This window comes from Mobula birostris, chromosome 5, assembly GCF_030028105.1.
Source record: "Mobula birostris isolate sMobBir1 chromosome 5, sMobBir1.hap1, whole genome shotgun sequence".
NCBI lineage: Eukaryota > Metazoa > Chordata > Chondrichthyes > Myliobatiformes > Myliobatidae > Mobula > Mobula birostris.
The window spans coordinates 74,842,554-74,855,622 of NC_092374.1; the positions used below are offsets into that span (position 1 = coordinate 74,842,554).

A 13,069-nucleotide genomic window follows, 5' to 3' on the forward strand; every position below is an offset into this window, starting at 1 on the left:
GATAGTGTTAGGAAAGAGATCCAGATCTGGGAAGTTTGGGGTTTGATACAGAAAATGGGCGAGTTAGAAAACGTGATCCATTTTGTACGGTAGGGAGAAAGTTGCCGTTACTGACTGAAAAAGCTGAATTATTACCAAAATCATATCAGTGTATGTAGTTCAGCCGATTTAAGTCAAGAAGAGAGGTCTTGTAGAGAAGCAGATTTGGGAGCAACCCTCAGATTGCTGAGAAAAAAGAATGTTTCAGTTCCTGCTTGGATGTTGAATTTACATTGTCTGAATTTAAAAGGGCTATTAATGGTGCTGGTCAGACATCACCTGGGAAAGATGATATTTGTTATAATATGTTTACACGGTTGTTGGATTCAAAGCTTATGTTGGTTTTGAAATTCTTTAATACAATACAGGTGACTTCCTGCTTCCTGGAAATTACCAGCTGTTATCCCTATATTGAAACCTGATGAGGATCAATCAGATCCTTCTAGTTATAGACCTATTTCACTAACTTCATAAGTATGTAAGACAATGCAATGAATGGTTATCGCAATACTTTTTTTAAATTTTGTGGAAAGTAGTGGAAAGTAAGCTGTATACTAATCTGCTCACTCCCAGATCAAGTTCAAGTGTTGAGATTATGCTGTGGTGCTATTAAGTCATCCCCAATTTTGGCGTTACTGGTAGAAATGGGTGAAGTACCTTTACATCTACATAGGTTACAGTTAGCAATGGTTTATTGGATTAACATAAGATGACATAAAGTTGTTCATCCAATATTGGCAACATTAGTAGAGCATTGGGAGCATTGCATTCATAAGGTCTTCAGATTTGGGTGGATGGGAAAGGGAAGGACACAATATCTTGGGTTGTTTAATGTGGAATATGGTCCTAGTGTATCCTTTCTGTCACTCCTCCATGTTTGTTCCCTTTGCCTGTGGCCGATTTGGGCCTTCAGGAAAAGATGAAAATGAGTGAATGTTTGTCAGTGGCACCAGAAGTTCAGCAATATATACAAGGCAGATATTATGGATTCTTGCTTATCTACACAGATGGTTCAAAAGAAACAGCGACAAGTCATTCAGGTGTTTCTGTTTATATTCCGAGGCTTCAGGTGACAATTAAGAAAAGATTATCAAAGTATCAGTATTCACCTTTGAGATGGTTGCTATGATTTTAGCCTTGGAAAGGGTTGGATATGTTTGCTGTGATTATGTACTTTTGTGCTCTGATTCGTTCTCGGTCTTGACATAGGTATTAAGACGGGTATTTCAAATTGTAATACATTCTTCATGAGGTTGGATGACATCTGTTGACGCTGCAGGGTATACATTTCATAGGCTCCTGACTCTGTTGGGGTTGAAGGAAATGAAGTTGCAGACATTTTTGCCAAGCAGTCATTCAAATGAAGAATATAAATGTATTGGTGCCTTTGCGTAAGGGGAAGATGAAAGCAATAATTAAAAATTATACTCAATCACCGTGGCAACAATGTTGGGTTAAGGAAAAGAAAGGACAGCATTTATATAAAATTCAGAGGCTGGTGGGTACACAACTGGGAGATGGGTATAGCAAGAGGGAAGAGCTTGTACTTAGAAGTTTATGTATTGGAAATACTATGCTGTATCATTCCTTGTTCAGAATTAATAAGCATGATACTGGCACTTGCAGGGAGTGCACTTGTCAAGAATCGGTACAGCATATATTTGAATGCAGTTCCTATGTAGTGCAAAGGAAACATCTAATTTCTAAATTGAGGTCTTCAAAGTAAATTTATTATCAAAGTATATGTATGTCACCATGTACAACCCTGAGATTCATTTTCTTGCAGACATACTCAATAAGACCATAATGGAATAACGTCCATGAAAGACCGCACCAAGTTGGGCGTACAACCAATGTGCAAAAGACAACAAACTGTGCAAATACAAAAAGAAAGAAATAATAATAATAAAAAATAAGCAATAACAATCGAGAACATGAGATGAAGAGTCCTTGAAAATGAGTCCATAGGTTGTGGGAACATTTCTATGAAGGGGCAAGTGAAATCAAGTGAAGTTATCCCCTTTGGTTCAAGAGCCTGATAGCTGAGGGGTAATAACTGTTGCTGAATCTGGTGGTGCAAGTCCTGAGGCTCCTGTGCTACTTCCTGATGGCAGTAGTGAGAAGAGAGCATGGCCTGGGTGGTTGGGGACTCTGATGATTTTCAACTTTGCTTGTGAATCAGTAGATAATTTAATTGATTAAAAGAACATAGCTTAGAGGGAAATTACATGATCCAGATTTTCGTGAGAATAATTTGAAAGAGATATGTTTAAAAATATTGTATATAGCCCACAGAACGTTGCCGTGGTTCACTGGTGCAGTGTTGCAGCTTTGCGACAGCCACAGTGTAACATGGAAAGTTTGTCAGGATATCACTGTCATTGTAATTTGGTTGAATATTTGACTTTCTGAAATGCTTTAGACTTTATGATATTATTTGAGGTTTTTTTGGAGGAGGGAGGAGTTTAGAGGGTATACTCCCTGTCTCTTTGTTTCACACTCCCAACTCAGTAGGTAGTGGCAATGCACCTCATCTTGGTTTACAACTGCTGTTAAACCTTACAAGAAGAAGACGAAGAAAAATTATAAGAGGTTCAGTTGTTCAGACAAACATCAGAATGTGGAAGAAATGTGATCTCAGTGACTGACCGTGGAATGGTTGTTGTGCCAGATGGGGTGCTTTGAGTATCTCAGAAACTGTTGATCTTTGGGGATTTACACTCACAACAGACTAGAGATTTCAAAGAATGGTGTGAATAAAAACATCCAGTGAGTTGTAGTCCTGTGGGCAAATAGGCCTTGTTAATGAGAGAGGTCACAGGAGAATGATTGGAACGTTTCAAACTGACAAAAAGGTGACAGAAACTCAAATAAGCATGCGTTACATCAGTGGTGTTCAGAAGAGCATCACTGAATGCACAACATGCCGATGGTTTACACAGACATCCCACCCTGCAAAAACTCATTTCGGGGAGGTAGCACTATCAATTTGCGGGAGACTTCCAGAACTCCCAGGAGAGGTGGGATGTCTGCAATAGAGTAGCTCCTTAGCAGCTAGCCAGCTAGTTTAAATAATGTTAGCTATGCTAATGAACGAATGACACCTGTTAAACTCACCTCAACATGTCTTTTACAGTCTTAACCCACCATGGGCAATACAAAGGTCACTGTTGCAAACAGTGTGGTGAACAACACTGTCATTATTTTGACCCCTATTAGGCAGGAGTACACTTTAGTGTAGTCTGGGGTGACGTACGTTTTATATTTTCTTTTGTTAGAACACGAACACACACACGCATGCGCGCGCGCGCACACACACACACACACACACACACACACACACACACACACACTCTCTCTCTCTCCTCTCTCCTCTGTCCTCTCTCCTCTGTCCTCTGTCCTCTCTCGTCTCTCTCTCAAAAAATTGATTTCCGGGACATTGTATATAATTTGCGGGCATCAAGGAGCCACTATTAATATGCGGGAGGCTCCTGGAACTTTCGGGAGAGGTGGGATGTCTGGGTTACAGCAACAGAAGACCAGACCGGGTCCCACTCCTTTATTAGGAGGTACCTAATAAAATGGCCACTGAGTTCATTATATTGTAAAGCTCTGTTAAGCCACTCCTTGGCCTCTTAGCCTCAGCCTGTCCAATCTCTCTTTACAACCCCAGTGCTCCAGGTCCACTAACCTTCCTGTGAATCTTTATTTGCCCTCTTTCTAGTTCAATGGCATCCTTCCTGTGGTAGGATGACCGGAAGTGCACACAGTATTCCCTATGTGGTTTTATAACTTGACATACCCCCCTTCCCCCTTCACCATTCCTTTTTCCCTTTCTCACATTACCTGGCCATCACCTCTCTCTGGTGCTCCATTCTCTTCTCTTTCTTCCATGGTTTTTTATCCTCTCCTATCAGATTCCCCCTCCTCCAGTCCTTTATCCCTTTCACCAATCTACTTCCCAGCTCTTTACTTCACTCCTCTCCCCCCCGTTTCACCTATCACCTGCTGCTTTGTACTTCTTCCTCCCCTCCTCCCACCTTCTTACTATGACTTCTCCCCTTCCTTTCCAGTCCTGACGAAGGCCCAAAATGTTTGCTGTTTACTCTTTTCCATCGATGTTGCCAGTCCTGCTGAGTTCCTCTAGCATTTTGTGTGTGTTGCTTTGGATTTCAGCATCTGCAGAGTTTCTTCTGTTTCTGTACATTCGCCATGTACTACATAATGCAAATACCATATACAGGCATCCACAGAGTAGTAAATTTTAAATTGCCCCATTCAGGCCTGAAGATTTGATTGCTGTGGAAGCTTTCTTACTTTTGTGGGATAATGTCTTTCCTGACAAGGAGGAATCACTCTGTTTGACAGGTGAGACTTGTGGCTGTGAAACAATCTCAGGTTCTGGGGCCTCCTCGATGGTGGTTGTTGGCGTTTACTCTGAGGCTGCAGGAAGTGATTCTAACAGCGGTAGCCACCTTTCCTCTCTAACACTTGCCAGCTCTCCTCAGCTGATCGATGTGTCACTCCAGATGATATCAGATTCAATCTCCACTGTGTTGGAGAGTGGTGCAGTTTTGTTCTTAATCTTCCCAAGTACCCACTTTTGGTCACCTCTGTAGTCCCTCACCAGGGCTGCTTGTCCAGAGGTGAAACATTGAACCTCCTTGTTTCATGAGCCCTCAATTTGTCTGTCTTGCACTTCTTCTGAGATTGGGTTTGAGGAGACCAAGGCGTGACCACAACGGATGATGCAGGAACATCATAGCTGGTGAGTTGTTGGTTGTGGAGTGTGCTGCATTATGATATGCAAGAAGGAAATTGGTGAGCTTCTGGTTCAGTGTTAGTATTGTGTGTTCTGCTGATCATGTTTGTATTGCGTTCTTTAGACTCTGGACAAAACTTTCCATCAACCCATTAGTAGCTGTGTGGTACGGTGCAGATGGAATATGTCTTATTCCATTCATTTTCAGGAATTGCTGGAACTGTTCCACGACAACCTGAGATACATTGTCACTGACTAAGTGTTCAGGAACACCAGTCCTTGCGAACAGGCTTCCCAACACATCAACAGTGTGCAAGGCTGTAGTGGAGGCTATTGGGAACACATCTGGTCATTTTGTAGCTGCATTCACTTCTACCAAGAAATTTGTGCCCTTGAATGGGCCAGCAAAATCCACATGAATCCTCTGCCAGGGCAATGCAGGCCATTCCCAGGGATGGAGAGGCGCTGCTCTTGGCATCTTCTGGACGTGTTGGCATCTCAAGCAATTTATGTCAAGCTGCTTGATCTGCTGTCTATCCCAGGCCACCAGACAAAGCTTTGAGCCAACACTTTCATTTACACCACATTTGGATGATCGGCATGTAGCTCATCCAACACTTTAGCTCTCAGCGTGGATGGCACAACTCTTATTCCTCACATAAAGCAACCTCCGTCAAGGGCAAGTTCATCCCAGTGCTGGTGAAAATGGGGGAAATGGAATTTCTGCTGCACATTCCAGCCATTTTGGGTTGCTGTGTAGACCTGAGGTGTTGTAGGGTCTTTTCTGGTTTGCCTTTGGATCATCACTGCCATAAGAGGGAGATTTGCAATTTGTGTTAGGGAGACTGGAGCCCGGCTGGTGGCGCAGTGACATCAGCGCTGGACTCCGGAGTGAAGGTTCCTGAGTTCGAATCTAGTCGGACCACTCCCGGGCAAGCTTTTCATCCGTGCTGGGTTCCGTGTTGAGCTCACAACTCAGCCTCATCTTTAAAAAAAACTGTGCTGTGAGAAGGACGTGGGGGACCACTCACAAAATCTTTCCTCCAAGGCAACCACTTGAAAAAGTGGTTGCCAAGGCTCTGGCAGAGAATGGCACACAAAAAAAAAATTAGGGAGAATACATCAAGAGGAGTGTCCTTTTTTTTAATATAAATTTTCCAGTATTTCCTTTTCCAAGAGTAAATGGGACAATCCATCAGCAGAGGAATGGTCAAGATCCTGATATGACATTAATTAGTTGTCACTGGTATTTTAGTGCTAATTTTGTTATATCACTTTTTTCTGACTCAGTTTACATTTGTCTGCATTGTCCTAGGCATGTGCCATTTATCAAAAAGTACCACATCATGTCAGAGATTTTAACAATTCTGCTGCAAATGTAACACACTGATTCCTGCCAGAGGAGTAGCTTACTGCTTAGAGTATAAGAAACAAGAGTATAAGAAATTTGTTAAGGTCTATCACTTTAATCAAGTATTTCCTTAGCAAATGACCTTAGCTTTTACAAATCTCCGAGCTTCCCAGGACGATCTCCTCTTCTGGCAACCGCGTGCTTGACTGAAAACCAGAGAAGGGTCTCGGCCTAAAACGTCAACTGCACCTCTTCCTAGAGATGCTGCCTGGCCTGCTGCGTTCACCAGCAACGTTTATGGGTTTTGCTGTTCTCTTCATAACATTGTAGATTCTGCCACAAGAGGGAGACTTACGGCAAAGGCAAATGCTTACCTACAAAAAGAAATTTGTGCTAGGTGTTATTTCATTCAGTGGCAAAATTAGTTGTTGGAAAGTATCTGCAAACTTTCACATCCACTGAATTTTATTATTTCAAATTTATTTATTTCCAAGAGAACAGAAAAAAAGTCATTATTAGTCCTGAGTAACTGTCTAAGCAGATGAATAAAAGATCATTAAGACAAGTACAAGCACAAGAAAATCTGCAGAGGGTGGAAATCCAAGCAACACACACACACACACACACACACACACACACACACACACACACACACAAAGCTGAAGGAGCTCAGCAGGCCAAGGAGCATCTAGGGAAAAGAATAAACAGTCAACATTTGGGCCTAGACCCTTCATCAGGATGGATGAAGAGTCTCAGCCTGAAACGTTAACTGCGTACTCTTTTCCATAGATGCTGTTTAAGACTGTTACAAATTTGTTTATTATTTATTTATTCATCAGGATACAGTGCAGAACAGGCCCTTCCAGCCCTTTGAGCCATGCTGCGCAATGACCCCCAATTTAACCCTAGCCTAATCAAGGGACAATTTACAATGACCAATTAACTTACCAACCAGTACATCTTTGGATTGTGGGAGGAAACTAGAGCTCCCAGAGGAAATCCTCTCAGTCAAGGGGAGAGCACATAAACTCCTTACAGGCAGTGGCGGGAATTTTGTCGTGTAGGATGCCAGTAGAAACCATCCTTATTGTGTAAATTCATCAGATTGCTAATAACATAGGAGCTGGTGGTGAAGCTGACCAATTGCGCTCACAGACTCCTATATCGCGATTCTTACGGTGTTAACTATGATGATTTCTTTTTTACCCCACACAATACTGAGGTCACTGAGCTTATTAGAAATTTTACTTGTACTGATGGATTTGGTTCGAGTGCTTGGGCCTAACTAAGCAGTTGACTGCCTCCAGATATTCACTAATTGGAATCCTTGGTTGTACTTTGCTAAATAAAAGCGAACAATTGCTTCAGGATTTAGTTATGTTGAAACATTGCCCTCGAGAAGAGGTTTTGTAGCTTTCGTATGCTATGAATGATAGTGATGTTTATGTCTATTTTATTACTATTGTACACCGGCTTCTTGTTAAACAGATGATGCAAGCTCAGACAGGAAGAGTACAAATTAAGTAAACCCGCCAAAGGCAGAAGAATGATGTGCAGTCTGGCATATTCTGTCAGACTGAGAATCTCCATGGGATACTGCATTGCAAAGAATGACAGGTTACATCATTTTGACACTGATGCTGAGATGATGTATTAAAAAAATTCAGCAAATGATATCAGGTTCTCATATAAAAACGTGTGTGGTATTGCCTCATTATTTCTTGAATTCCATAATTTCAAATTGTATCTTAAGCAATGGAAAGAAAGATCCACTTTAGAACAGAACAAGAATTTAAATTTGATTGCTTTTGCATCATGTTACAAATACAAACACATATATACAGTATGTGCCCTTAATATAGGTGAGAAACAGAGCACGTTATTTTATAAAACGTAAAATATCACTTATTTTGCTGCAAAATGACAACTTATTGTTTTGGAATGAATAAGTGAATACATGCATATACTGTAAATTATTTTGTTTGCTGTTTTGTTTACAGGTCCAGTATGGGCTTTTTTATGTCTAAATCCATGGATGAAAGCCTAAAGAAACAGCAAGAGTTCATGGCAGCAAACAGTGCTCTCCAGGTACAACGACATATCCATCCACTGACATATGAGCAAATTAATGCTTGGAAGTAGCACATTTATGAACTTAATAGAACGTAATTGGTGAATGCTACACAAAAACTTTGCCATATTGACATAAATGCTTTCAGTGATATTAATAAAGCAAATTCTCATTAGTCAGATTGGATGAATAGTACTTTATCTTCTGGTCATAAACAAACCACTTCACGGATGACCATGGATGATAGTTTGCAGTTATGTGAAGAATAACATAGTGAGCAGGAAGGGCTGGAAATAAGATGGAATAAAACAATGGAAGAAATTTGTAACTGAGTACACTTTTATTAATTAATCTGTCCGTTGTTTTGTAGAAGTATTAGCAATAATACAAAGGACCCCACTTCACAGGTGAATGCAGTAATTACCTATGAACTGCAGCCATTATTGCATGCAGGTGAATACATGAAACAATTCAGTGTGTCTCAAGTTAATGCTGGGTGCATTGGTTTCAAGGAAAATGATAGGAGGTATGCCAGAGAGTCTTCAGCTGAAATAGCTGCAGGTCGTACCATTATTAGAAGAATATGGAGGTTTTGGAAAGACATTTACCAGGATGCTATTTGGATTAGATGGCATGTGTGCTAAGGAGAGGTTGGACAAACTAGGGTTGTGTTCTCTGGAATAACAGGGACCTGAAAGAAATATGTAAAACTATGAGAAGCATAGATAGACAGTGGGTATCTTCTTTTCAGGGTCGAAAAGACTTGTACTAGGACATACATTTAAGGTGAGCTCTGAGGGCAGTTGTTTTTCCCAGACCTTCAGGAGCAGGACAAGTATGTGGTGCAGGCATGTTGGTCCACTTCCCTTGAGGATGTCTGCTGGGACACCATCAAGACTAGCGGCTTTTTTTCTTGCTTTTCAGGCTCCTAAAGGCATCATGGGCCTCTTTCAAGCTGGAAAGTTCCCTCATGTCTTCTCTCATAGGTCTCTGGAGGATTTGCTTAGTAATATGTAGTTCAGCAGTGCTTTCAAGGTCAAGAAATTCTTCAAAGTGCACTCACCATTGATAGTTGATATTCTTCTGATCCTTTAGTGATTCTTCCTGTCCTTTGAGCACAGAAGGTTTAATTCAAAGTAACCTGGACCATGGACTGCTTTGGTGGCTCAGAAAAAACCTTTTATTTCACCAGAGTCTGTGGTCTCTGGATTTCTTGGGCTTTCTCAGCCCACCAAGAATTCATTAGTTCCCCCACCCTGTGCTGGATATTTACCTTGGCTCTGGAGTAAACTTCTCTTTTGGCCTCATTGCCAATGTCATTCTGCCAGGCACAAAAGGCTTTCCTTTTCTTAGAGATGAGTTGTTCTATCTCCATGTCATTATCATCAAACCAACCCTGATGTTTTCTGGACTTGTCCCCAAGGATGTTTTTGCAGGTATTGAGGATGGTGGAGTTACCCATACCCCAGTGTTCTATGTCCTCAGGGTGTTCTCATTGAACTTCTTTCCCCAAACGAGGTTGTTGGATGGCAGTGTCAAGTAGACTCTCAAGTTTTAGTTGAAGGAAAGTTGGCGAACCCCAGGTGGACAAAGGAAGTGCTTCAAAGATAACCCCAAAATCGGCCTGAAATTCAACATTGCATCTAAAAACTGGGAAGACATTGCACTCAATAGATATACCTGGAGGACATCTTTACTACATGAGAGTGAGCTCCGTTGTGCTGCAGAGAACAAGTGGCAGATGTGAAAGGAGAGACTGAACAACCAAAAGACCCAGCCACTAACCACAGGCACAACTTACTCTCACCCACACTGCCCAGAATACATGGATTCTTGATCAGCCTCTATAGCAACTTGAGGACCCACCAAAAGGAGAGCATCAACTCAATTCGAGTGATCACACTTCTACTTGCCATTCTTCACTGAGCTCTTACATTGTATGCTGCAGCAACAAGACTTCTTGATTTATCACTATGAAAACGTTGTGACCTGTGTGTTACTGTCTCTCATCAGCCATTGGTAGTTAGCTGGAAAACTCGAATTGTTGTTACCTGTTAACATGCTGCTCCTCTTCCACAAAAAGATCTAATCCCTGATGTCCACATTATGGAAGAATAATTCAACCCTCTTTCTTAATGTAGGACCCACCAGCATTTGAACTTGATGACCCTGGTAGTGCTTTTAAGTGTCTCCATAGCTCCAATAATGTTGCTGTTCTGTTTCTGTGGAAAGGAGTGAGGGATGAAGGAAAGAGGAAAGACCCTTATCTCCCAACAGTTAGACCACTGATTGAAGCAGAATATTCTGAAATGTGCCTCCGGAAAAGGGCAATGATGATGAGTGATTTTGTGTTACGGCTGTCGACTGGAGACATATCCAAGGTGCATCGCTCTTCGGCTTTATATAGTGATCCGGATTTACAGAGGGAGCCCAGAGTGCTAATACTAAATACAGAATATCATTCCCTGACACTTAAGGAATTCTTCAATTCTTGCACATACCTGTCTACTCGTCTCCACCCAAAGGTAAGGGCAATTCCCTTTAGCTCAGCGAGAGAGTATCAGTGAACTTGTGAGGTTTAATCTCAATCTCTTATCTCACCAGAAACAGGAATGTGTACTGTGTTGATGACCTTCTCTGTTTATCACTGCTGTAAACGAATTTAGAGAATTCCAGGCAGTCCAAAGCTAGTGTTAGAATTGAGAGGGCACAAATATTCAGATTTCAGATATCAGTGTCGCCACTCTAAAAAAATTCAATGATCTTTCAAGAATTGTTTTTAAATGTGCAAGATGCTGCAAGGTCAGAAACTTTACTTTTTGTCATTACTTTACCCAATAAACCATCTTTACCCCAAATGTTTTACCAAAAAAAAATCTGCTGCCTTTTCATAATCTCCAGTTCAATTCATTTATTTTTGCTTGGGACATTGTGCTGTTTAACAGAAGATAAAAATAATGACGATAAAGTAATGTAGGACTAGAAATTAAGTGCTCAGTATTTTCATAATGGAACATTTAGCATATTTGTATGAAGCTTGTTTTAAGTAAGTAATAGCGTCAAAATATTGGATCAAAGAGTTTGCCAAGAATCAACTTAGCAGTCAGCCAATAATGCAGATTAATGAAATGCCTTTCCTCAGAATAAGAACAAGCTTCTATGGAACTTTTGCCAATGTCAAACTCCAAAGAACTACCTCATTTCCAGTGGGCGCAGCACTACAGCAAAGCACTTGAGTAAGCACAAAATGAAGGACAGAATCTTGTAAAAGATGTCCCATAACAAGAGAAAGCTGTGTTGTAAAATACAGTTGGATCAAAATTTACTCTGTGCTTGAGTTTTCACAATATACAGTACAGTAGTTTGTATGGAGTCACTGGACAGGCAGAATAGTTCACAACCTCATAGTATTTGCTCTGTTACTATGACTGTATCACTCCGCTGTCCTCCCATCTTGCACTACCTGTAAACTTGAATTTGTTGAAAACTCTGCCATCCATATCCGGTATCCCAATCCTAAGCCATTCATCCATCACCTTGTGCTCACTGACCTATACTGTACAGGCAATAGTCTTTTATACTTCTCTACTTTGCTGTGTCTAGACACATCACTACCATTCTAGCCAGCACTAGATCTGTAGACCTTTGCAATTGCTTTGTTTCTCCATTTTGGGTCATTCCATAACCTCAACTCTCATCAATGCCTTGTACCTTTGGCTGCCTGGGCTTAGCCTCTAGCATATTGCCCCAAAGTTTTCTGTCTCCACTTTCTTCATCGGGATCTCTTCATCATGGAAGCTTGCCTCTTTGACCAAATTTTTCTGTAACATGGTCTTGTACTTCTGTGCAAGCATGGTAGCAAATTTTGCTTGCTGATGGTCTTGGAACATTAAGTACCGTATACAGTGCTGTGCATATTTAGATGTATTGATAGAGCCAGGGTGCCTGCTGTGATGTTCCTGGAATCATCGGGTGTTTTGGGTCTTTCAACATCATACAACCTCCTCCAGGTGACCCAGCTGGGGCTGATCAGACCCCAGCTTGTGTCCAGATGGCTGCATTGTACTGTATTTGTAAATGAGAAGTGGAGGATGAGTTTGTAAATCTGTTGGGAGTAAAGAATGTTGGGAATGGTGAAGCTGGAGCTCTGCTGGAGGGGTGTGAGACAGATATCAGCGAAGTGGTGCCAGAGGTGGGGTGTCGCAGGTGCAGAGACCCAGCTCTGAGACATCAGGCAAGGTTATTTGATTCTAGACATTTGGTTTATTGATCATTATAGGATGTCTCTATGGTGTCTCCCTCTTCCTTCCCCTTTTCCCGATAATGATTCTACTCTCCCTGCCCCCTTCCTACTCTCAATCCATAATAGAGACCCCTATCAGAATCAGGTTTATCATCACTCACATATGTAATGAAATTTGTTTGCAGTAGCAGTACAGTGCAATACATACAATTACTAGAGTTCTGTGCAAAAGTCTTAGGCACTCTGAATATATAATATATGACTTTTGCATAGTACTGTAAATATAAGTTTTCATTTTTGGAATCGAGCTCTGTGGTTCAACACGAGAGAAGTATCTCTCAAAACCCAAATCATGTTCTGTTTTCTTGCCCTGACAAGACAGTGGGTTGTAGGAGCAACTTCTTATCGGATATTTTAACCAAATTCACCATATGCAAATCTCTGTCACCAGCGATGTAAATTAGAAGTATGCCAAGATATAACTCAATGACCCCAACTCATAATTCCTCAATAAATGTAATTGTCACGTAAAAAGTTTAAATTCAACTATTCTACATTTGCACATTGCCAATGTAATCAGGAAGAAACCTAGAAGAGTTAAGT

At 41.2% G+C, this 13,069-nt stretch overlaps 1 protein-coding gene across 2 annotated transcripts in view; it reads left to right on the forward strand.

Annotated features, from left to right (window-relative positions):
* Positions 1–13,069, forward strand: part of plgrkt (plasminogen receptor, C-terminal lysine transmembrane protein) — a 54,790-nt gene that overhangs the window by 11,435 nt on the left and 30,286 nt on the right. For both annotated transcript variants that reach the window (XM_072257190.1, XM_072257191.1), the window contains exon 2: positions 8,153–8,240. In XM_072257190.1, coding sequence (XP_072113291.1) covers positions 8,160–8,240 — 81 coding nt within the window. In that variant the 5' untranslated portion in view covers positions 8,153–8,159. The remainder of the gene's footprint in view (positions 1–8,152; positions 8,241–13,069) is intronic.